Here is a 25170-nt window from a genome sequence, read left to right as displayed (position 1 = left end):
TGTTTTGGGGTGGGTTTCTGCTGTAAACTCAGCTGGCTGTCTGCAGCAGTGAGGTGCCACTGGCATACGTGCTGTCCCCACCGTGAGCTGGCCTGCTCGTGTCAGTAAGCTCTGAGCAAGCTCTGCATGAACTCACCGCCTGGCCCTAAAGGATCGGCAAAACAGGAAACCCTTTCAAAAGTGTCTAAGGAGTTGGTGTTGATGTTTGAATTTCCCTTTCATATCGCTGCAGCATTTTTGTCCAGGCAGTTTATCCCTGCAGCGCTAAGCTGTCATTTATTTGTAGTTAGGGATATTGTGCTTTTGAAATTAAAGCCAAGGCGGACAGAAAATAAAAGTATTTCAAGACACTTTAGTGCATTAGACAAATGTTAATTAGGGGGAGCTGAGTCTTTCCAGCCCTTGGGGCGAAGCGTATCTTGCGTACAAATAATTCGGAAAAAGGCAAAGCTGTTCTGCCTAGTGAGATTTTTGGTTCTATACAGTTTGAGGAAAACACAGAATGTACTCATAAGTGGAAACAAAGTTACAACACAGTGAGAATAACTTAGAAGGAGCTGATGGGGTGCGAGGCCAATGCAGAATGCGTGGGCACAGCTGGGAAAGCAGCATCCTTGCTCAGCCAGGCACACAAGCAAGAGAATGGGCTGAGAAAACATGGAAGGCTTATTAAGGGAGCTCCTCTGGTCACAGTCCTACCTGTGAAATGGGTTCTGTCTGTTCACAGCCTGTGATCACAGGAGCAAGCAGGGTGTATCTCATCCTCTTCCCAGGAGCTTCTGGGAACCAGCTCCCAAAGCAGCCACTGGCAGTGATGGTTATTAAAAAATACACTCTTGGAGCTGCACCTGGAACTGGCCACATTTTCCTGCCAATTTTTGGCAAACTGTGTCCTTATAAGAACTATGGGAAAAAATCCACCAAGAATCTGTGAATATAACCCCTTAGATGAAACTCTGTCCCACTTATTATCCAGCTCAGCAAAGGTTAATGCCCTGTCCCTGAATTGAAATTCCCATTTTCCCCAGACAATGGCTTTCTTTGCCCTGGTAAATACAGAAAGTAGGCATTTTCTCAGAGGAAGTTAATTTAGCTTTTTAGACAACCCCTCCACACACACCAAAAAAAGGAAGAGTGAGAAAAAAAAACAAAACCAAAAACATCCTTTTCAATAATCTGGAAAAGTATTATCAAATAAAACCTTTTCTGCTAAAGGGAAACACCTTCTCTGAGTCATTGAGATGCTAAGGGACAACACATTACTTTAATATTATCTTAAATTAAGAAAATTAGATGTCCTTGCATTTAATTTTACCAGTACACATATGTTCCATTGAAGTTATGACTTTATTTTAACAGAGTGATTCATGCATTTAGCTTTTTGGTTCATTTTAAACTTATTTTAGGAGTCATAATAAATCTCACTTTGGAAGTGCAGAATGATTAATTTCTCAACTACATTTTTGCTTTGAAGTGTCTGTTGGCTGTTAATAAAATAAGTCCTTTTACATTTTCTTCAAAGTCACAAAATACAAATACATGTGGATGCTTTGGCCAAAGGAGGGGGTTGAAAACCTGTCTGGCAATGGGAATTTAGCTGAAAAGAGGAGGGGAGCTGCTGTCTCACCAATCTGGGGAATAGTACTGCATTTGTTCAGCCAAAACTGCTGTATGTGGAGGCAGTGGGAAAATTGGGACTGGGTCTGCAGAGATCCTGATTTAGAGGGTGGAGTCTTGGGCAATGAACTTGGGGGTTTTGTTAGAAAACCACTAGTGTTTTCACAGCCCAGATTTCATAAACCTAATGTCTGTCTGACTGAAAGTTAAGTGCCTTACAGCCCTGCACTCAGTGTTTGCTTAGTGGTGAATACTGTAGTAGGCTCTGTGTCCAGCTCAGAGCTGCTTTTGGAGTGTGTCTAGAAACACTCGTGCCTCTGAGACATGGAGAAACATGTAGGCTCAGAGGAGAAAATTGCCAGCTGGCAAAGCTGGGCAGCCGACCTCGGAAGCCACTGGCTGAGGCTGGCTGAAGATGAATCTCAAGTGCTCAGGAGTGACATTTTTCTACAAAGGCCACAGTCAGAGCAGAATGCTAAACTCAGGTGCTGATGCTCTGGACCACAGCTGTAGTGCAAAGCCCTTTCCAACCTAAAGGAAGCATTTCACCAGGAGCACTGAGGCTACCAAGCAATTTCCATCCCATCCAGCAGCTGTGTTGCCATCATGCCACAGAAGAGGGAAGAAGGGAGAAAACAATCAAAGCAAGTTGAAACTGAGCAAGGGATATGTCATGATAAGAGTTCTCTCTGGAAGACATAATTCTCAAAATGAAAAATCTTTCTTCTGCTAAAATATTGCACATTTCTGTTAGGGAGAGTCCCATTTAGCTGTTGTACTTTGGTTCCTTAGCTCTAAACCACAGAATGCCACTGAACAGCACACATTTCCTTTTTAAAGGAGCTTAAGATCATTTGACAGTATTTCTTCAACTGACCTTCCACAGCCACCTCGCAGAGTCCAACCCCCTTCCTAGGGGCAGGACACCTTGGAAGACTACATGTCCTGAAGCATCCCACTGCAAAACTTGGGTAGGAACACAATTTGGCCACATGGGAACTGCCTGATTTTTGCAGTATTGAGGGAAAAGGGGGTTGGGCTGTGAAGCCAGCTCCTCCCAGAGGAGAGAAAGGTGCTGCTTTTCCGCTGTACTTCCTGTGATCCAGTGGGACAAAAAGGGTTGTCAGTAGGCACCAGAGTTTCAGGTTGCCTGGAAGCGTTCCCACGTGAGGAGAAGATTTGTGCCAAATCCATCAGCCAAGGGAATCCATCTTTTTCCAAGAAGAAGGAAAAATCAGAATTTTCCTTGTAGAAAATGGTAAAGTTTGGAGTGAAATCAGTGTAGAATGTCCCTGGATGTCTGTGTGGGTTTTGCTAACCTGCAGGGCAAGACTGTGACAATAGGATCTCAGGTGAAATCCAGCTTGGGCTACAGCTTTCTGCCCTTGCATTTTTGAAGCCTTGGAGAAGAAGGCTGCATGGTTTGCAGTGACTTTCACCAGCTCTCCTGCTAACAGCACTGGGCACCTCAAGGCTGTTTGATCTCAGTACAGGCAAGAGCAGGAACAAACCCTCACCTGGCTTTGTGGAGCCCTGAGATGAGCAAAGACGAGGAGTGTGCAGAGAGGAGACCACCAGCACTGCACAGCAGCTTCTCTCAGCCACCAGTCAGAGAAAATTCAAACATTACTGTTTGGGTTTTGTGTTTTGTTTGGAGTTTTTAGCACCAGGAAAAGCTGTGGCATTTTCCATGCTGGAGACCTGAATTTGAACGGTCCCCTCACAGTGCTGTGTAGATTGATCTCAAAATTGTGCCTTTGCCCCTCTCTTTCCTGTGTTAGGGTGTGTCACTTTAAGCAGTTGGTGGGTAACAGCATTTCTCTTTTCTCACCTTGTGCTCAGGAGCTGGGAGATCCACTGACCCCCCTCTCTCACCCCATCTTGACCCTAAAAGGGTTCTGCAGTTGGATAAGGCAACATTGCCAGTGGCTCAGTTGCCAGCATCGGTGCTAGCCCAATGTGGAAGGCTCGTGTACAGCTTGAGTCAGCTCACAGCTGCCAGCATCTGGGTTGTGTCCCACATTCATCCTGCTATCAGGATGCTGCAGCATTATGTAGAGGGCTGCAGCATTATTGTAGAGGACTGCAGCATTATGGCAGGGGGGAACCTAAAGGGACTCCAGCAAATCAAGTCTCCTTCATGCGTTGGCTCTTTCTATCGTCTTCTGCTCCCATAGGCAGCTGGGCAAAGCCTTGCCTGAATGCAAAAAAACCTCTTAAAAAATATTGCAATACTCTTAAATATATATAAATAGCACTGTAATAATACTGTAATAACCCTATGATAAATTGAAACAACACAGGATCATAACGCTGGCACACCAACTTCTTCCATTCATTGTTACATGCCTGATTCTAGAAGCATCTGTTTGGAAATGAGTCACTTTCCCACCATTTCCTACGTGTTTTGTGTTCATTTCATTCTCATGTGCTTGGCCAATACAGGCTGGGATTGATGTGGCTAAGAGAGTTTACCTATTGCTTGGTTCAGCCAGCTTTCAGATCAGTGCTTCCTGTGATCAGCCTTCAGCTTGACCAACATCTCTTGCAGCCTGTAACTCCTCTCAGAGCAGTTAAAGAATGTCAATAGGGACTAAAGGTATCACAGCCTTTTGTGGAGGCAACTCCCACCTTGGCAGAAATAAACCAACCTACAACACCCTGGCATGAGGCTTTGCCACTACCACTGACCCCACCAAATCCAATTCTGTCGCAAGGCTGAAGGTAGAAGTGAAGATGAGGAGAGCACAGGGAAAAGCAGCTGCATAAGGTTGTGCACTAGAGTGAAGTTGCTATTAATCACTTTATGAAATGACCTTACAGAATACGCTTTTGGTTAAAACCGGCTCCCCATCACAGTAATATGGAATTGTTTAGGTCAAAAAAGATCTCTAAGACTGCAGAGAGTCTAACCACAAACCTGACACTGACAAGTCTACCTCGAAATCATGTCCCCAGGTGCCACATCCACACATTCCTAAAGAACCTCCAGGCATGACACTACCACTAATTCCACAGGCAGCCTTGACAACCCTTTCAGAGGATAAATTTTTCCCTAATACCCAATCTAAACCTCCCCTAGCACAATCTGAGGCCATTTCCTCTTGTCCTTTCCCTTGTTTGCTGGGAGCAAAGCCCGACCCCCACCCGGCTGCTTCACCCTCCTGTCAGGGAGTTGTAGAGACTGAGAAAGTCCTCCTGGAGGCTCCTCCTCTCCAATCTCAGCCTCTCCAACTCCCTCAGCTGCTCCTCATCAGACTTGATCTCCAGACCCTTTCCCAGCTCTCTTCCCTTCCCTGTGCTCAGACCTTTGCCACCACTGCTCTGGGACCTGTTGCAGCATTCCACGCTCCACACAGGCATGTTTTTATCTAACCCTTGCTTGCTCAGAGTGAGAGATTAACCCCTTTTCTTTGTAGTGACCTAACTTGCAGTGTGATTGCTGGCTCTACTTGTGCTGCTAGAGGGCAGCAGAGAAAGTCAGCAAGTGCTTTGTGGACAATTCCCATCCTTTACTCATCAGTAGGTGTGATTTGGGTAAGCAAAACGATTGGAAATGGTTGCTTCCCTCTTCCCCTGCTCAGGGTGCTTTAACAAGACTGGGAAACAGCTAGAGACAAGGGAAGATTGATGTTCTGGAAAGGGCAAGAACGTCTGCAGGCATTCACGTGTCATACTTCTCCAGGACTAGAGTGAAATACATAAGCCTCTGGCTCCAGCTAGAGGCCACTCACGGCTGGGTTTCTAAGCTGAACAGAGCTCCCCTTAGGAAGTATAACTCTGCTCTCTTAAGCTGTGTGGTACAATAGGCCCCATATCTCAGAGGGAACGAGAAGATCAGAGAACAGGGAAATTGCTTCCCAGGAAGTGGCTTCTATGAGAAGTAGAGACTAAGTGTTTTTTCTCCTTTTCTTTTGCATGCACAAACTCTCTTGTTTTTTTCACTTTAGTCAACAGCTTTACCTCAACTTATTACTTGTTTTCCATCTTGTTTTCTCTCCCCTGTCCCACTAGAGCAGGGGAGCGCCCTGCTCCCAGAGCCCCGGCCCTGGGCAGAGCCGTTCCCTGCCCGGGCACAGCCCCATGGCGCACTCCCTGCTGCAGCCCGGCCTGGCCCCAGAGCAGGGTTCCCCTGCGGGTGGCCCCGGGGTGGCCGCGTGTCCCCGGTCGGCTGTGCCTGGGCAGCTGCCTCAGCCCTGAGGGGTGCAGAGCTGCGGGAGCCCACGGCTCTCTGCCGGCCGCACTGCAGAGCTCCCTGCTGCGGCTGGCAGCGCCTCAGCGCCCGCCCTGTGCCGTCCTGCAGGGACGGACGCGCCAGGCCCCGCTTGCTGCCCTCATGGTGGCACTCCTGGGCCCGGTGCTCTCCAAGGGTTTCTCCGGGGGCCCTTCCTGCCGCCTTTCAGTCCCTGCTGGAGGCCCAGCAGAGACCTGCGGAGGGGCTGTGTACAAGGGCCTGCAGGGACAGCTCCAGGGCCGGTGGCTTCCCAGTGACAGAGGGCGAGCTTAGGCTGCAGATGTGGAAGGAACTGTGGCCTCTGAGGCTGCTGAGGCCCTGGCCCAGGCTGCCCACAGAAGCCGTGAGTGCCCCACCCCTGGCAGTGTTCCAGGCCAGGCTGGATGGGCCTTGGAGCAACCTGGCCCAGTGGAAGGTGTCCCTGCCTGTGGCAGCACAGCTGCGACAAGACAATTTCGAAGGACTCTTCCAAGCCCAGCCATTCTGTTATTCTGTGATCAGAGGGGCTGGGGGTGTCAGGGCTTAATTTGTGTTTAGAGCCAGTTGAGCACTGGGAGTTTGCTTGAGTTCAGGAAGACAGTTCACAGGCCCGGATTCACAGCACAGGTTATTCACCACTCCTATAGGTCTGGCCGAGATCAAGAAAAGTCTTGCATGCTCCAGATTCTGCAATATTGCATTTTATTGCAACAAGAGCTAAGCAGTTTCTGGCTTGCCACTCATAAATGCGCTGAGTATACAGCATTAGTATGGGTAGCAACAGATAGTGACACTAGATATGGCACTACTTGTATATAAAACAAATATCACATATGCAATATCTTATATACATATCATATATATTGTAATATATGTGCTAAAGTTAATTCGTGTTATCAAATTATAAAGGGTAAATGTTAAACTGTATGAATATGAGTGTCAAAGATGTGCTCAAACTAACATAGGTAAAAGTAAAATGTAGAAACCAAAAATGGAAAATTTCCTCAGCTTGGGAAGCACAGGAGGGACACGAGGAAAGTATGATTGGAATTACCAGAGAGGGGGCCTTGAAACTATTACTGCCGGGAATCCCTGAAAAGAAACAAAGAACCACGGAAGACGAAGATACAAGTCCGGAGACCAAGATAATCACTTCACATGGATATCTCTACTCGTCTCCGTCGAAATTAACATATCCACGACACACCCGGGCCCAACCATCAGCTGCATTGTTCCACCCTACCGGTCTATTCAGACTCCCGATACCGGGACTTGAATAATTAATGAAGACGCCTCGGAGAGGATAACGTCAGAATCCCGGACTTCACTCCGCGATCCAGTGTATAAAAAAGGGTGGCTGGAGACCAAAATTGTGAACTTGGGGGGATACCAGGCTGGCAGAGACTGATATCCGTGTTCACCCAGCGGCGATCCCGGGCTCGACGCTGTCCTTTTAATTGTGGCTTTCTGAGACTGATATTTTGTCTCACAATAAAATTCTAAATTTTGATACTTTGAATTTGGTCCATTTTATTTATAACATATATGATGTAGTTATACTCCAAGATAATGTATATAGTGTATATATTACATGTATGTCATATACGTTGGGAATATATCTATTTTATGAACATCTTTCCAGACATAAATTCACTAAGAGCATTAATATGTGTCACAACAGTCAGTGACACTAAATATGTTCTCTTTTATTATTATTATTATTATTAAAACATAAGTACATATTCAACTCTTTAGAATTTTTTATCATTACATAATAATTACATGATTTTTATCTTTTGTATTATTTACATTAGTATATTGATTTGTTTTATTCTGTTTTACTCTTCTATATGTAATTGATGAATTTTATCACATATAGTAGGTATACAAAATATATACATGCAATAAAAATCTAGATTGTTCTATATACAAAATTTCAGGTCAGCTCCAACACAGTTGGTCCAGTGCTGACCTAAAGGTTTCCCCTCTGGAGACAAGGAGTGAGTCCATCCATTGAATGATCCCAGACAAACAGCACTGATTTTTTAACTTGGTCTTTTTTGACCTGTTTCTTTTTTTTTTTTTTCTGTCCCACAGTCCTGCTTCTTTCATATTCTAAATTTTCGGCCCTTCTAAAAATCTGGGAAAAACTGCATGTTGCAGGTGGGATTTGGTGACCTTGGTCATACATGTAGAGCGTATTCTCTTCATGAGCACTCTTGGAGTAAGGAAATTACAGCAGGGCTTTATGTGGATCTGGGTGGCTTTTTTTTGGAAAATGAAATGATCCAAGGAGGTAGAATAAATCCTCCCATGGCCTTCCACCTGCTGAGGTGGTAGGAGAGGCTGTGGGACTTTCGCCAGAGCCTTTGCACACATCCTGTCCTTCTTAAAGCACCAAATTTATACTATGATATGGATCTCTGCTGCCAGGTGTGAGCAGCACAAGCACAGCTCTGTGCAGGGGAATCTCTTTCAGTCTTCAGGCTTAAGGATCGCTACAAGCCCACGCTGCAGATCCAGGTACTCGCCTATCCCCTGGGAGTGAGCATGTGGATCCATCGCCAGGCGATGGAAGAGGTTGGGTGGCTCTGCAATGTGAACATCTGGGGGCAAACTGATCTCCTCAGGAAGCCTCCGGTTACCCAAAATGAAGTGGTTGAGGCGTTTTGCTTCCAGGGATAAGCGCAAGCTGTCGCTGATATCGATCAGACGCCTCAAGAAATGTCTCCTGCACCACTGTGACACAGGAACGGTGTTCAGAAGGTGCATGACAATGGTCTTCATGGTGTAGGTGGAAAAGCCTATGCCCAGCTGAAGACGGGTGAAGAGCTGCAGGCATCTCAGGTGCAAGCTGTCAGGGGGGGCCTGCCGGGCGATGTGCTCGAAGAACTTCATCTCTGCTACATCATAGGTCTCAGTCCACAGAGTACTAGGGGTTCCAGCGTATCCTGGCTGGCTGCTCACAAAGATGTCTGAGTCACCCCTCCGCACCCCAAACAGCATCTCAATCCTGAAGCTTTCTCTGCCATTGGTCACCTTGAATTGGCAGGAGCGTGTGGAGGGCAGCAGCGTTAAATGCCAATTGTGTGACTGAGGCAAAGCTGGCCAGATTGCTCGCACCAGTTGGTAGAACCAGCAGGCAGTTTTGTGCACGTCGAGGTAGGAGTCAGTGCACAGGGTGTCTAGGAGGCTGGGATCCTGATTGCTCCTCAGCTCCTCCTGGGGGTGGTGCAGGAAGCAGAGCATGTTCTCACCCTGCTGCTCCCTCGTGCAGGTGCACTCCAGCTGCACGCGGACACGGAAGTTCCTCACGTGCCTCTGCCCTGCAGAGTCCAGCTCCAGGTGGAAGCTGTGGCCTCGGGGAGGAGTCATGGGTATGAGCACACGATACACAACATCCTGCTCACGGGGACTCCAACCTTCAAAGGCACTGCCCACCCCGATGGCTCGTTGCAGGACTGGGTAGAAACTGTTTGATAGGACATGTCCAAAATAAACTGTATAATTGTCCATGAGGCCAGTTGTCCACTCACAGCCTGCCTGCAGGTCCTGTACAGGCCACTGTATGCGCTCCACTAACATCCTTCCTATGTTCTCTTGAATATGATGACCCTCTTCATTTTCAACATCATCTTCTTCATTTGCATTCAGGTTTTCTTCTTCAGGCTCCTCTCTCCTCAGGCTCCTTTTCCAACTCATAAACAATAGGACAAAGACAAGTACCATGCATGCAAAAACAGCTGAGAGCACCAAGTAGTGCACGGGTCCACTCTGCTCCAAGACCAGCTGCTCTATCTCCCACTCCAGCTGAAGCCTTTCCAGTTCCTGGCGCTTGGCATGCTCCTCCATGTGCCGACGTGCGTCCCCATCCAAAGCATCACCCACAGGCATCAGGTATTGGATGAGACTTTGAAGCAGCATGAAAAGGAATGTTATGGCATCCATGGTCTGCAGGATGAAGAGAAGGCTTAAATGGCGCCAGTGGGGAGGGAGATGAAAATGAGGGCAGCAGGGATGGGATGCTCAGGGATCTGGGGGCAGGAAGGACAGGGCCCCAGACAGCTGGCAGGCAGCAAGGCCTGTCCCACTGCCCCAGCAGCAGCAACCGCAGCCACGTGGGCTGCTCAAGGCTCTGCCACGAGGGGCTGTCCTTGCATGCACGGGGAGAACACAGCCCCGCGTGCAGCGTTTCTGCCCCGGCCCTTGTCCCCAGCCCAGCCTCCCCAGCACGTGCGCACTCACCGCTTGCCCAAGCAATGCAGGCCCAGCGTGACCTGCTGGCGCCTTTTGTAGCTGCCCCCATTGTGACACCTCCCCGTGATGTCACAGGTGTCACAGCACATCACAACCCAGCCAGCCCCACCCTTTGTCCCCACCCTGGCTCAGCCACTCAGAGTGGCCCCGGTGGAGTGCTTGAGGATGCCTTGGAATGAATCTTCTCCAAAGAACTCCCGTTGTTCTTGCTTTTGGATTGCTTTTCATCTGCCTTCCATTGCCAATCTCCTAGATATCCACGTTGGAAGGCACCCTTGAGGATCATTGAGTCCAAGCTTTGAATCCTCACTTAAATCTCCGAGTCAGTGAGGTTGAAAAAGTCCCTGAAGATCACACAGTTCAACTGCACACTTAACACTGCCTACTGCACCAATCAGCCAGGTCCCCAAATGCCACATCCGCATGACTTTTAAACCTTTCTGAGGGTGGTGACTCAGCCATTTCCCTAGGCAGCCTGTTCCCAAGCTTGATATCCTTTTTTGTGGAGGACTACTTCCTAGAGATTCCATCGAAAGCTCCTGTGGCACAAGTTGAGGTCATTTTCCTCTGGTCATATTGTTTGTTCCCTGGGCTAATGTAATGTCTGCACCTAGTTACAACCTCCCTTCAGGGCCCATCTGCACGGTGTCAGGAGCTTGGGCTGTGAGGCCAGCTCCTCGCAGAGGGGAGAAAGGTGCTGCTTTTGCACTGTACTTCCCTGCTGCGGCCTGGCCTGGCCCCAGAGCAGGGTTCCCCTGCGGGTGGCCGCGGGGTGGCCGCGTGTCCCCGGCCGGCTGTGCCTGGGCAGCTGCCTCAGCCCTGAGGGGTGCAGAGCTGCGGGAGCCCACGGCTCTCTGCCGGCCGCACTGCAGAGCTCCCTGCTGCGGCTGGCAGCGCCTCAGCGCCCGCCCTGTGCCGTCCTGCAGGGACGGACGCGCCAGGCCCCGCTTGCTGCCCTCATGGTGGCACTCCTGGGCCCGGTGCTCTCCAAGGGTTTCTCCGGGGGCCCTTCCTGCCGCCTTTCAGCCCCTGCTCGAGGCCCAGCAGAGACCTGCGGAGGGGCTGTGTACAAGGGCCTGCAGGGACAGCTCCAGGGCCGGTGGCTTCCCAGTGACAGAGGGCGAGCTTAGGCTGCAGATGTGGAAGGAACTGTGGCCTCTGAGGCTGCTGAGGCCCTGGCCCAGGCTGCCCACAGAAGCCGTGAGTGCCCCACCCCTGGCAGTGTTCCAGGCCAGGCTGGATGGGCCTTGGAGCAACCTGGCCCAGTGGAAGGTGTCCCTGCCTGTGGCAGCACAGCTGCGACAAGACAATTTCGAAGGACTCTTCCAAGCCCAGCCATTCTGTGATTCTGTGATCAGAAGGGCTGGGGGTGTCAGGGCTTAATTTGTGTTTAGAGCCAGTTGAGCACTGGGAGTTTGCTTGAGTTCAGGAAGACAGTTCACAGGCCCGGATTCACAGCACAGGTTATTCACCAATCCTATAGGTCTGGCTGAGATCAAGAAAAGTCTTGCATGCTCCAGATTCTGCAATATTGCATTTTATTGCAACAAGAGCTAAGCAGTTTCTGGCTTGCCACTCATAAATGCACTAAGTATACAGCATTAGTATGGGTTGCAACAGTTAGTGACACTCAACATGTGCTCTATTATTTTTATTTAAACAGAAGTACATATTCAACTCTTGCCAATTATTTCTATTATTACATAATATTTATATGTTTTGTATCTTTGATATTATTTACATTAGCATATTTATTTGTTTTATTGCATTTTTCTATTCTATATTATAGTAATGAATTTTATTATACATATTAGGTATAAACAATGTATCTATGAAATAAAAATCTAGATTGTTCTATATACAAAATTTCAGGTCGGCTCCAAGACAGTTGGTCCAGTGCTGACCGAAGGGTGTCTCTTCCAGAGAGAAGGAGAGAGTCCATCCATTGAATGATCCCAGACAATCCGTGCTGATTTTTCCTCTTTGTCTTTTTTGCCGTGTTTCTTTTTTTTCTGTCCCACAGTCCTGCTTCTTTCATACTCTAAATTTTGGCCCTTCTCCAAGGCCGGGAACAACTGCATGTTGCAGGTGGCGTTTGGTGACTTCGGCCATGCACATATGGCTTCATGTGCTCTTTTCATGAGCATTTTTAGGAGTGGGACAGCTCATACATAAGCAGGGCTTTCTGCGGATCTGGGTGCCTTTTTTTGGAAAACGAAATGATCCAAGGAGGTAGAATAAATCTTCCCATGGCCTTCCACCTGCTGAGGTGGTAGGAGAAGCTGTGGAACCTTCGCCAGAGCCTTTGCACACATCCTGTCCTCCTTAAAGCACCAAATTTGTCCTATGAGATGCTTCTCCGCTGCTAGTTGTGAGCAGCCCAAGCACAGCTCTGTGCTCGTCGCCATGGCTCCTCCCCTTCATTCATTCAGCCTTCACCGAGAAGAATTCCTTTGAACCACTCTTGCAGAACCTGGTACTCACTCATTGCCTGTGTGTGGGCGGCCGAGTGCTGCGCCAGGTGATGGAAGATATTGTGTGTCTTGCCCATTCGAACATCTCTGGGTACACTGATGTCCCGAGGAAGCCTCCGGTTACCCACAATGAAGTGATTGAGGTGTTTTGCTTGCACACTTAAGCGCAGGCTCTCGCTGATATCCAGCAGCCGCATCAGGAAATCTCTCCTGCGCCACGATGACACGGGTATGACATTGAGCAGGTGCATAACAATGGTCTTCATGGCATAGGTAGGAAAGCTGAAGCCCAGCTGAAGACGGGTGAAGAACTGCAGGCATTTGAGGTGCGAACTGTCAGGGGGGGCCTGCCGGGCGATGTGCTCGAAGAACTTCATCTCTGCCACAGCATAAGACTCAGGCCAGGTTGTGCTTGGGGTGAGGGCCTCTCTAGGCTCGCTGCTCACAAAGATGTCTGAGTCATCTCTCCGCACCCCAAACAGCATCTCAATCCTGAAGCTTTCTCTGCCATTGGTCACCTTGAATTGGCAGGAGCGTGTGGAGGGCAGCAGCGTTAAATGCCAATTGTGTGACTGAGGCAAAGCTGGCCAGATTGCTCGCACCACTTGGTGGAACCAGCGGGCAGTTTTGTGCACGTCGAGGTAGGAGTCAGTGCACAGGGTGTCTAGGAGGCTGGGATCCTGATTGCTCCTCAGCTCCTCCTGGGGGTGGTGCAGGAAGCAGAGCATGTTCTCACCCTGCTGCTCCCTCGTGCAGGTGCACTCCAGCTGCACGCGGACACGGAAGTTCCTCACGTGCCTCTGCCCTGCAGAGTCCAGCTCCAGGTGGAAGCTGTGGCCTCGGGGAGGAGTCATGGGTATGAGCACACGATACACAACATCCTGCTCACGGGGACTCCAACCTTCAAAGGCACTGCCCACCCCGATGGCTCGTTGCAGGACTGGGTAGAAACTGTTTGATAGGACATGTCCAAAATAAACTGTATAATTGTCCATGAGGCCAGCTGTCCACTCACAGCCTGCCTGCAGGTCCTGTACAGGCCACTGTATGCGCTCCATTGTAGTTCTTCCAATGTCATCATCAAAATCATTCTCTTCTCCCTGAACGACATTGGCCACATCATGGTTTTCTCCATTTGCAGCCTCATTGGCCACTTGGTTTCCAAAATCATCTTCTTCATTCACAGCAGCATTACCAGCGTCCTCTTCATTTCCAGCGTTGCCTTCTTCATTTGCAGCAACGCTGCCAACATCCTCTACATTGCCGTCGTCATTGTTGTCTTCCTCCCCATTCGCATTGTCTTCTTCATTTCCAACATCTTCTTCATTTGCACCCACATTTCTGACTTCCTCTTCATTGGCATCATTGTTTCCTTCTTCAAACTCCTCTCTCCTCTGGCTCTTTTTCCACCCAATACACCATAGGACCAAGACAAGTACCAGGAGCACAGCAACAGCTGAGAGCTGCAAGAGCTGCATCTGCTTCAGGGTGAGCTGCTTCACCTCGTGCTCCAGCCGAATCCTCTCCCATTCCAGGTACTTTGCACGCGCTTCCATGCGCAGACGTGTTTCCTCATCCCAAACATCACCCACCGGCTGTGCGTACAGGATGATGCGTCTCAAGAGCATGAAAAGGAATGCTTTGGAATTCATGGTCTGCAGGAGGACAGAGAGAAGGCCTTGAGTGGGGTGGCCAGGGAGGGAACTATTGTTTGTTGGAGGGAGAGCGGGATGCTCAGGGATCTGGGGGCAGGAAGGACAGGGCCCCAGACAGCTGGCAGGCAGCAAGGCCTGTCCCACTGCCCCAGCAGCAGCAACCGCAGCCGCGTGGGCTGCTCAAGGCTCTGCCACGAGGGGCTGTCCTTGCATGCACGGGGAGAACACAGCCCCGCGTGCAGCGTTTCTGCCCCGGCCCTTGTCCCCAGCCCAGCCTCCCCAGCACGTGCGCACTCACCGCTTGCCCAAGCAATGCAGGCCCAGCGTGACCTGCTGGCGCCTTTTGTAGCTGCCCCCATTGTGACACCTCCCCGTGATGTCACAGGTGTCACAGCACATCACAACCCAGCCAGCCCCACCCTTTGTCCCCACCCTGGCTCAGCCACTCAGAGTGGCCCCGGTGGAGTGCTTGAGGATGCCTTGGAATGAATCTTCTCCAAAGAACTCCCGTTGTTCTTGCTTTTGGATTGCTTTTCATCTGCCTTCCATTGCCAATCTCCTAGATATCCATGTTGGAAGGCACCCTTGAGGATCATTGAGTCCAAGCTTTGAATCCTCACTTAAATCTCCGAGTCAGTGAGGTTGAAAAAGTCCCTGAAGATCACACAGTTCAACTGCACACTTAACACTGCCTACTGCACCAATCAGCCAGGTCCCCAAATGCCACATCCACATGACTTTTAAACCTTTCTGAGGGTGGTGACTCAGCCATTTCCCTAGGCAGCCTGTTCCCAAGCTTGATATCCTTTTTTGTGGAGGACTACTTCCTAGAGATTCCATCGAAAGCTCCTGTGGCACAAGTTGAGGTCATTTTCCTCTGGTCATATTGTTTGTTCCCTGGGCTAATGTAATGTCTGCACCTAGTTACAACCTCCCTTCGGGGCCCATCTGCACGGTGTCAGGAGCTTGGGCTGTGAGGCCAGCTCCTCGCAGAGGGGAGAAAGGTGCTGCTTTTGCACTGTACTTCCCTGCTGCGGCCTGGCCTGGCCCCAGAGCAGGGTTCCCCTGCGGGTGGCCCCGGGGTGGCCACGTGTCCCCGGCCGGCTGTGCCTGGGCAGCTGCCTCAGCCCTGAGGGGTGCAGAGCTGCGGGAGCCCACGGCTCTCTGCCGGCCGCACTGCAGAGCTCCCTGCTGCGGCTGGCAGCGCCTCAGCGCCCGCCCTGTGCCGTCCCGCAGGGACGGACGCGCCAGGCCCCGCTTGCTGCCCTCATGGTGGCACTCCTGGGCCCGGTGCTCTCCAAGGGTTTCTCCGGGGGCCCTTCCTGCCGCCTTTCAGTCCCTGCTGGAGGCCCAGCAGAGACCTGCGGAGGGGCTGTATACAAGGGCCTGCAGGGACAGCTCCAGGGCCGGTGGCTTCCCAGTGACAGAGGGCGAGCTTAGGCTGCAGATGTGGAAGGAACTGTGGCCTCTGAGGCTGCTGAGGCCCTGGCCCAGGCTGCCCACAGAAGCCGTGAGTGCCCCACCCCTGGCAGTGTTCCAGGCCAGGCTGGATGGGCCTTGGAGCAACCTGGCCCAGTGGAAGGTGTCCCTGCCTGTGGCAGCACAGCTGCGACAAGACAATTTCGAAGGACTCTTCCAAGCCCAGCCATTCTGTGATTCTGTGATCAGAAGGGCTGGGGGTGTCAGGGCTTAATTTGTGTTTAGAGCCAGTTGAGCACTGGGAGTTTGCTTGAGTTCAGGAAGACAGTTCACAGGCCCGGATTCACAGCACAGGTTATTCACCAATCCTATAGGTCTGGCTGAGATCAAGAAAAGTCTTGCATGCTCCAGATTCTGCAATATTGCATTTTATTGCAACAAGAGCTAAGCAGTTTCTGGCTTGCCACTCATAAATGCACTAAGTATACAGCATTAGTATGGGTTGCAACAGTTAGTGACACTCAACATGTGCTCTATTATTTTTATTTAAACAGAAGTACATATTCAACTCTTGCCAATTATTTCTATTATTACATAATATTTATATGTTTTGTATCTTTGATATTATTTACATTAGCATATTTATTTGTTTTATTGCATTTTTCTATTCTATATTATAGTAATGAATTTTATTATACATATTAGGTATAAACAATGTATCTATGAAATAAAAATCTAGATTGTTCTATATACAAAATTTCAGGTCGGCTCCAAGACAGTTGGTCCAGTGCTGACCGAAGGGTGTCTCTTCCAGAGAGAAGGAGAGAGTCCATCCATTGAATGATCCCAGACAATCCGTGCTGATTTTTCCTCTTTGTCTTTTTTGCCGTGTTTCTTTTTTTTCTGTCCCACAGTCCTGCTTCTTTCATACTCTAAATTTTGGCCCTTCTCCAAGGCCGGGAACAACTGCATGTTGCAGGTGGCGTTTGGTGACTTCGGCCATGCACATATGGCTTCATGTGCTCTTTTCATGAGCATTTTTAGGAGTGGGACAGCTCATACATAAGCAGGGCTTTCTGCGGATCTGGGTGCCTTTTTTTGGAAAACGAAATGATCCAAGGAGGTAGAATAAATCTTCCCATGGCCTTCCACCTGCTGAGGTGGTAGGAGAAGCTGTGGAACCTTCGCCAGAGCCTTTGCACACATCCTGTCCTCCTTAAAGCACCAAATTTGTCCTATGAGATGCTTCTCCGCTGCTAGTTGTGAGCAGCCCAAGCACAGCTCTGTGCTCGTCGCCATGGCTCCTCCCCTTCATTCATTCAGCCTTCACCGAGAAGAATTCCTTTGAACCACTCTTGCAGAACCTGGTACTCACTCATTGCCTGTGTGTGGGCGGCCGAGTGCTGCGCCAGGTGATGGAAGATATTGTGTGTCTTGCCCATTCGAACATCTCTGGGTACACTGATGTCCCGAGGAAGCCTCCGGTTACCCACAATGAAGTGGTTGAGGTGTTTTGCTTGCACACTTAAGCGCAGGCTCTCGCTGATATCCAGCAGCCGCATCAGGAAATCTCTCCTGCGCCACGATGACACGGGTATGACATTGAGCAGGTGCATAACAATGGTCTTCATGGCATAGGTAGGAAAGCTGAAGCCCAGCTGAAGACGGGTGAAGAACTGCAGGCATTTGAGGTGCGAACTGTCAGGGGGGGCCTGCCGGGCGATGTGCTCGAAGAACTTCATCTCTGCCACAGCATAAGACTCAGGCCAGGTTGTGCTTGGGGTGAGGGCCTCTCTAGGCTCGCTGCTCACAAAGATGTCTGAGTCATCTCTCCGCACCCCAAACAGCATCTCAATCCTGAAGCTTTCTCTGCCATTGGTCACCTTGAATTGGCAGGAGCGTGTGGAGGGCAGCAGCGTTAAATGCCAATTGTGTGACTGAGGCAAAGCTGGCCAGATTGCTCGCACCACTTGGTGGAACCAGCGGGCAGTTTTGTGCACGTCGAGGTAGGAGTCAGTGCACAGGGTGTCTAGGAGGCTGGGATCCTGATTGCTCCTCAGCTCCTCCTGGGGGTGGTGCAGGAAGCAGAGCATGTTCTCACCCTGCTGCTCCCTCGTGCAGGTGCACTCCAGCTGCACGCGGACACGGAAGTTCCTCACGTGCCTCTGCCCTGCAGAGTCCAGCTCCAGGTGGAAGCTGTGGCCTCGGGGAGGAGTCATGGGTATGAGCACACGATACACAACATCCTGCTCACGGGGACTCCAACCTTCAAAGGCACTGCCCACCCCGATGGCTCGTTGCAGGACTGGGTAGAAACTGTTTGATAGGACATGTCCAAAATAAACTGTATAATTGTCCATGAGGCCAGCTGTCCACTCACAGCCTGCCTGCAGGTCCTGTACAGGCCACTGTATGCGCTCCATTGTAGTTCTTCCAATGTCATCATCAAAATCATTCTCTTCTCCCTGAACGACATTGGCCACATCATGGTTTTCTCCATTTGCAGCCTCATTGGCCACTTGGTTTCCAAAATCATCTTCTTCATTCACAGCAGCATTACCAGCGTCCTCTTCATTTCCAGCGTTGCCTTCTTCATTTGCAGCAACGCTGCCAACATCCTCTACATTGCCGTCGTCATTGTTGTCTTCCTCCCCATTCGCATTGTCTTCTTCATTTCCAACATCTTCTTCATTTGCACCCACATTTCTGACTTCCTCTTCATTGGCATCATTGTTTCCTTCTTCAAACTCCTCTCTCCTCTGGCTCTTTTTCCACCCAATACACCATAGGACCAAGACAAGTACCAGGAGCACAGCAACAGCTGAGAGCTGCAAGAGCTGCATCTGCTTCAGGGTGAGCTGCTTCACCTCGTGCTCCAGCCGAATCCTCTCCCATTCCAGGTACTTTGCACGCGCTTCCATGCGCAGACGTGTTTCCTCATCCCAAACATCACCCACCGGCTGTGCGTACAGGATGATGCGTCTCAAGAGCATGAAAAGGAATACTTTGCAATTCATGGTCTGCAGGAGGATAGAGAGAAGGCCTTGAGTGGGGTGGCCAGGGAGGGAACTATTGTTTGTTGGAGGGAGAGCGGGATGCTCAGGGATCTGGGGGCAGGAAGGACAGGGCCCCAGACAGCTGGCAGGCAGCAAGGCCTGTCCCACTGCCCCAGCAGCAGTAACCGCAGCCGCGTGGGCTGCTCAAGGCTCTGCCACGAGGGGCTGTCCTTGCATGCACGGGGAGAACACAGCCCCGCGTGCAGCGTTTCTGCCCCGGCCCTTGTCCCCAGCCCAGCCTCCCCAGCACGTGCGCACTCACCGCTTGCCCAAGCAATGCAGGCCCAGCGTGACCTGCTGGCGCCTTTTGTAGCTGCCCCCATTGTGACACCTCCCCGTGATGTCACAGGTGTCACAGCACATCACAACCCAGCCAGCCCCACCCTTTGTCCCCACCCTGGCTCAGCCACTCAGAGTGGCCCCGGTGGAGTGCTTGAGGATGCCTTGGAATGAATCTTCTCCAAAGAACTCCCATTGTTCTTGCTTTTGGATTGCTTTTCATCTGCCTTCCATTGCCAATCTCCTAGATATCCATGTTGGAAGGCACCCTTGAGGATCATTGAGTCCAAGCTTTGAATCCTCACTGGTTGAATGGCTCTTAAATCTCCGAGTCAGTGAGGTTGAAAAAGTCCCTGAAGATCACACAGTTCAACTGCACACTTAACACTGCCTACTGCACCAATCAGCCAGGTCCCCAAATGCCACATCCACATGACTTTTAAACCTTTCTGAGGGTGGTGACTCAGCCATTTCCCTAGGCAGCCTGTTCCCAAGCTTGACACAATTTTTGATGAAAACACTATTCCTCGGATCCAGTCTAAATATCTAAATCTGATTCAACTTGCGGCCAATTTCCTTGATCTTTTTGCTTGTTTCCTCATGTCACAGAACAATGGGGAACTTCAGACAAGCCTTGCCTTAGCCTAAACTTGGCAACAGCTCATATTTAAGAAATCACTGTTGCCCACAAGGTGTAATGATTAAATCTTTTTATGAAGTTATTGCTTATTCAACTGATAGGAAATAATAAAGATCCCAGTCAGTGTTACTTGCTACTCAGTATCTAACCAAAAAGAACTAGAAATAGATTACAACATAACATTAACAATGTCTGACATGAAGGTATGTATATTAAAGCTTGTCAAAGAAACAGCATTGATTAGGAGTCGAATGTAACATACCACAGAGATGACAAAAATGAGGAATTTCTTTCACTTCTTCACTCCATGGCAGTAAGCGGAAAACACATGTCCTTGGCAACAGAAGAACTGCCACACATTTCCAGAGAAATGTATAGAAAATTTCTGCTTTGTGAAAGCTGGTATGGCTTTTATAGTCATAACGTGAGGTGCCCATTCTCAGAAATCCAGCTCCTCTTTCCAGATCTCACTTCAACTGTATGATGTTTACTGGCAGTTGGGAGATGCCAGCCCCCTGTTTATCCCATGGTGCCAAAAGAATGCACTGCAAGACTGTTTGTCCTGTTTGAATTATCTTACTGGTTAACTAACAACAGATCAGCTCTCGAGCAGGGCAAGATGCCCTGCTACACCTGGGAGAACACATGGACCCCTACCTGGCTACAACATCCCTTCAGGAAGATGTAGAGAACCATAATGTCCCCCCGTGAGGCACTTTTTCTGTCTGCTAAACACCCCCACCTCCCTCAGCCATTCTCCATCAGACTTATGGAGATGTTTCTATTAAAAAGGAGTAGCATTTTTGGACATCAGTACCCTTGAAAGTACATGCTTGGGGCCCTTATATATTACTTCCTTGAGCTTATGCTCCCACAACCCTGGGGAATAGCTCTGAGGACAATTTTTCCCATAACACCTAGGATTTTTTACTCAAGCATTTGTTGATTACTGTGCCCAAGACAGTACCAATCACCACTTCACCCACAAGAGCATCTCTATCTACAAATAACAAAATCAGGAGGGCATTTTTCCTAGTTGGCTGCCACAGTACCCATGTAAAAAAGCTCTTTTCAATATGGACTTCAGGAATTTTCTGGACTTGTTCAGCTTTTCTCCATGATGTCCCCATCTGCAGCTAAGAAGCTGAAGTGCCCCATGAGTATGACTTTGTGTAACTGATCTAGAGATTTCCTTTCATTCCTTATAGTGTCATCCAGCAGTGACATCATCTTGGCTCAGTGATCCATTAGAGACTGGGTGCAGCTCACAGAGGGAATAGACTCTCTCAAAAAAGGGATGGCAGTCAGTGCCCAAGTGGTTAAGGGCACTCTCTCTCACAAGCCTCCTGGCCAGGGCCTCTTCAGCTACATCAGGTTTGACTTCACAAGTGTGCTTTTACTCTAGAGGAAAGATGTGGCAGCCATTCCCCTGTTGACTGGGCAGTGCCTTCTCCATGTCCTGCGTGCTCCAGTCCATGTCAGCTTTTCCCCAGGGAGTGTCTAAGGCTGGGTAGATTCTCCATGCAGACCCCAGTGAACACAAGGAGGAGTATTAGCAATGCCTCTTGCTTGGTCCCAGACCAGCTGGAGCTGCCAGCAAGAATTTCCAGGTCCATCTGAAATGGTCATCCTGCCTGTTACGGTATGAGAGGAAAGGGGGATGAAAGTCTTCTTTGTAGCCACTGTAGTATGATGACCCATCCTTAAGGGGAAGGAAGCATCAAAAATTTGTAAATGCTTGTGATCAAAAGGAATAACAAAAGTCAGGGGGTCCACAAACAATCAGATAATTTTATTAACTAACCACGCACTGGGCTTGGAAATCGGTACATTAGTCCCAGACCAACTATATAAGCACATGGCAGTGGGTTTTGGATAAAGGGGTAGGGCTAAAGGGAAGAGAGGAATTAAAGAGGGAGAGATTAATTAAAGAAAGAGAGAAAGAAAAAGACAAAGAAAGAAGAAAAAAGAGAGAAAAAGAGAACACCACTCCAGGTTCCAGTGTTGATCCAGTTAATGGGATGTCAATCCTGGCTGCAGTGCCAATCCAGGTGATAATCCTGAGTTCAGCATCAATCCAGCTGTGCTGGTCTGGTCTATGAGATGTCCAGGGTCCTGAGGGCATTTCCCACACATGAGGGTTACCTTTTTATCAACAGGTTTCTCTGCCCTAAAGACAGGTTTCCCACTTTCTATGTCAATTTATTACCATGGACAGTCTTTTCTTTCAGGTCTTCCTGGAAATGGGTCAGAGGGCCTTGGTGTTTTTTTTTTTTTGAAGCAGCTCTCTCTCTCTCTCCCTCGGAGCCCGTGCTCCGTTTTAGCCTCAGCTAGCTAGAGAGAGAAACTACTTCAGAAGGAATTTTCCTTCAGGGTTCCAAAAGATCCCAGGGGCTGCTGGAACCTTTTCTTTTAGAGAGAGCAGGTGCCTGTCGATGGCAAAAGGAAAGACTCTGCTCTTAGTCCAGGGGGATCACAGCTTTATTCTGGAGTCCTGCCCCCGCAGTCCGGAGCTCAGTCCAGTCCCCGTCCCTGTCCCTGTCCCTGTCCCCATCCCGGTGCAATGGAGGGCTCCCAGTTCAGTCCCAGGGCTTTTTCCCGGGGGGATGGGGCTAGAGGCATGACAAGCCACTACCCAACCAGGGACAAGGTGGGAGTGGAAGAGAGTTGGGTTACATTCCAGTGTGGGAGGATGGGCAGGGAGCAGCGGGGACAAACCATGTGATACATTTTCCAGGGGAACAGGGTGGTACAGAAGAAACCATTACAAAACCCAATATAAAAATGAAATACAATATAAACCCAATTAATGCACTACAACATTTTTTAGTGGTCTTAATCCCACTCTCAAGTCCTCTTCTTGGCCTCATTCCTGTGCTTATTCTGTACTGTGCTTTGGTTCTTCCTGACAGAAAAGTGCTGCCCTATTTCCTCCTGGTCCCCCTTTTTCAGCCAAATCTTGGTCTTTCTCACAGCATGTTAATACCAGCAGTCCTTGGCTATTACCAACAGTCCTTGGTTGGCTCCACTGCCATCCAATTATCAGTGTTAGAGACACACACATTGGTCCCATATATTCTGGGAATCAAGAGCACGAAAGGTCTCACTTTGGACTGCTTTATAGCTGCAACAGAGTGGGCTTTAGTCATAGTAATTTCCATCATTCAGGTCTTTTCTCTGTAACTTTATTTGAATGTTTGTCAACAAAAATATTATTCCACTTGGGTCCTTAGTCAGGAAAGAAAAAATAAGTTTCCAAGGCTGTTCCTTAAAAAAATGGTTCTAGTTAGACGCCTGATAGTTTCTGGGAACAAATAATGTTTCCGACACACTCAAAAGGGGCTTTGTACAAGGAGAGTTTGTCAAGGTCAAGGCCTAACAAGTATTTCTCAGATCATAGTGCAGCCAGGGGCAGGGGGAGTACATCACCACAATCCACCCTGCAATAGAAGTCAGCTTCTCTGGGCCTCCACACTGTAGTCATCACTGGATGCTGTTTTGGGGAGTCTGTAGAGGTGACACTGCTGCTGCTGATGATGGAAGAGTGCTGCTGCACAGCATTTTACCTTCTCTCTCTGTGTCCCACTCTTTTTCCCAGAACTATGAGGGGCTTTTCTGCCACTGCCTGAAAGGCCCACAAGCACAGCTCTGTGCATGAGCACCTCTTTCAGTGGCCATTGAGCAGCACACTTGTGAGCCGATGCTGAAAGTCCTGGTACTCGCTCATCGCCTGGGAGTGGGCAGTTGGATACTGTGCCAGGTGATGGAAGAGATTGGGTGGCTCAGCTGATGCAACATCCAAGGGCAAGCTAATTTCCTGAGGAAATCTCTTGTTACCTATGACAAAGTGGTTAAGGCATTTCTCCTCCAAGCAGCAGTGCAGGTTCTCATTGATATCCCCCAGGCGCTGCAAAAAATACCACCTGCGCCATTGTGACACGGGGATGGTGTTCAAGAGGTGCATGACAATGGTCTTCACCACGTAGGTGGAAAAACCGAAGCCCAGCTGAAGACGGGTGAAGAGCTGCAGGCATCTCAGGTGCAAGCTGTCAGGAGGGGCCTGCCTGGAGATGAGCTCGAAGAACTTCATCTCTGCTACATCATAGGTCTCAGTCCACAGAGTACTAGGGGTTCCAGCGTATCCTGGCTGGCTGCTCACAAAGATGTCTGAGTCACATCTCCGCACCCCAAACAGCATCTCAATCCTGAAGTTTGCTTCTACATTGGTCACTTTGAATTGGCAGGAGCGTGTGGAGGGCAGCAGCGTTAAATGCCAATTGTGTGACTGAGGCAAAGCTGGCCAGATTGCTCGCACCAGTTGGTAGAACCAGCGGGCAGTTTTGTGCACGTCGAGGTAGGAGTCAGTGCACAGGGTGTCTAGGAGGCTGGGATCCTGATTGCTCCTCAGCTCCTCCTGGGGGTGGTGCAGGAAGCAGAGCATGTTCTCACCCTGCTGCTCCCTCATGCAGGTGCACTCCAGCTGCACGCGGACACGGAAGTTCCTCACGTGCCTCTGCCCTGCAGAGTCCAGCTCCAGGTGGAAGCTGTGGCCTCGGGGAGGAGTCATGGGTATGAGCACACGATACACAACATCCTGCTCACGGGGACTCCAACCTTCAAAGGCACTGCCCACCCCGATGGCTCGTTGCAGGACTGGGTAGAAACTGTTTGATAGGACATGTCCAAAATAAACTGTATAATTGTCCATGAGGCCAGTTGTCCACTCACAGCCTGCCTGCAGGTCCTGTACAGGCCACTCTATGTGCTCTAGAATCCATCTCAGATCACTGTCACGGGTACGGTCTTCTTCATCACCCTCGCTACTGTTCTCTGTCTCATTGGTCCTTTTACTCCAGAAAAAATATAGTCCCAAGAGAAGGACGAGAAGCCCAGCAACAGCCCAGGCCTGCCATTGCTGCAAGGCTGACCAGAGCCCGTCTCCCCAGGCCCTTCCACTCTGTCTCAGAGCCAGCCGCTCCACCTCCCACTCCAGCCGAATCCTCTTCCTCTCCAAGCGCTTTGCACGCAGCTCCATGCGCCAATGTGTCTCCTCATCCAAAACATCGCCCACGGGAAGCAGGTACTGGATGAGGCTTTGCAGGAGCATGTAAAGGAATGTTATGACATCCATGGTCTGCAGGATGGAGAGAAGGCTTAAATGGCGCCAGTAGGGAGGAAGATAAAAATGAGGGCAGCAGGGATGGGATGTTCAGGGATCTGGGGGCAGGAAGGACAGGGCCCCAGACAGCTGGCAGGCAGCAAGGCCTGTCCCACTGCCCCAGCAGCAGCAACCGCAGCCGCGTGGGCTGCTCAAGGCTCTGCCACGAGGGGCTGTCCTTGCATGCACGGGGAGAACACAGCCGCGCGTGCAGCGTTTCTGCCCCGGCCCTTGTCCCCAGCCCAGCCTCCCCAGCACGTGCGCACTCACCGCTTGCCCAAGCAATGCAGGCCCAGCGTGACCTGCTGGCGCCTTTTGTAGCTGCCCCCATTGTGACACCTCCCCGTGATGTCACAGGTGTCACAGCACATCACAACCCAGCCAGCCCCACCCTTTGTCCCC

General features: G+C 49.9%; 4 protein-coding genes across 4 annotated transcripts; all 4 read right to left on the bottom strand.

The window, feature by feature from the left end:
- Nucleotides 1-8305: 8305 nt before the first annotated feature.
- Nucleotides 8306-9682, bottom strand: LOC120753826 (inositol 1,4,5-trisphosphate receptor-interacting protein-like 1). Its single transcript, XM_040066531.1, has one exon. The coding sequence runs from the start codon at nucleotides 9680-9682 to the stop codon at nucleotides 8306-8308; it is 1377 nt and encodes a 458-aa protein (XP_039922465.1).
- A 2833-nt stretch (nucleotides 9683-12515) lies between these two features.
- On the bottom strand, nucleotides 12516-14213 carry LOC120753825 (inositol 1,4,5-trisphosphate receptor-interacting protein-like 1). Its single transcript, XM_040066530.1, has one exon. The coding sequence runs from the start codon at nucleotides 14211-14213 to the stop codon at nucleotides 12516-12518; it is 1698 nt and encodes a 565-aa protein (XP_039922464.1).
- A 2741-nt stretch (nucleotides 14214-16954) lies between these two features.
- On the bottom strand, nucleotides 16955-18652 carry LOC120753824 (inositol 1,4,5-trisphosphate receptor-interacting protein-like 1). The gene has a single exon (XM_040066529.1). It carries the CDS (start codon nucleotides 18650-18652, stop codon nucleotides 16955-16957), a length of 1698 nt encoding a protein of 565 aa, XP_039922463.1.
- Nucleotides 18653-23277: 4625 nt separating this feature from the next.
- On the bottom strand, nucleotides 23278-24741 carry LOC120753820 (inositol 1,4,5-trisphosphate receptor-interacting protein-like 1). Its single transcript, XM_040066526.1, has one exon. The coding sequence runs from the start codon at nucleotides 24739-24741 to the stop codon at nucleotides 23278-23280; it is 1464 nt and encodes a 487-aa protein (XP_039922460.1).
- Between the last annotated feature and the right edge of the window lie 429 nt (nucleotides 24742-25170).

Source organism: Hirundo rustica, chromosome 6, assembly GCF_015227805.2.
Source record: "Hirundo rustica isolate bHirRus1 chromosome 6, bHirRus1.pri.v3, whole genome shotgun sequence".
NCBI classification, from domain to species: domain Eukaryota; kingdom Metazoa; phylum Chordata; class Aves; order Passeriformes; family Hirundinidae; genus Hirundo; species Hirundo rustica.
Note: the sequence above shows the minus strand (reverse complement) of the source record. Positions and strands in the feature narration are given on the sequence as shown.

Bases quoted from the DNA above. Each gene is read 5' to 3' on its own strand.
- LOC120753826 (XM_040066531.1), bottom strand. From the start codon at position 9,682: ATGGAGGAGCATGCCAAGCGCCAGGAACTGGAAAGGCTTCAGCTGGAG.
- LOC120753825 (XM_040066530.1), bottom strand. From the start codon at position 14,213: ATGAATTCCAAAGCATTCCTTTTCATGCTCTTGAGACGCATCATCCTG.
- LOC120753824 (XM_040066529.1), bottom strand. From the start codon at position 18,652: ATGAATTGCAAAGTATTCCTTTTCATGCTCTTGAGACGCATCATCCTG.
- LOC120753820 (XM_040066526.1), bottom strand. From the start codon at position 24,741: ATGGATGTCATAACATTCCTTTACATGCTCCTGCAAAGCCTCATCCAG.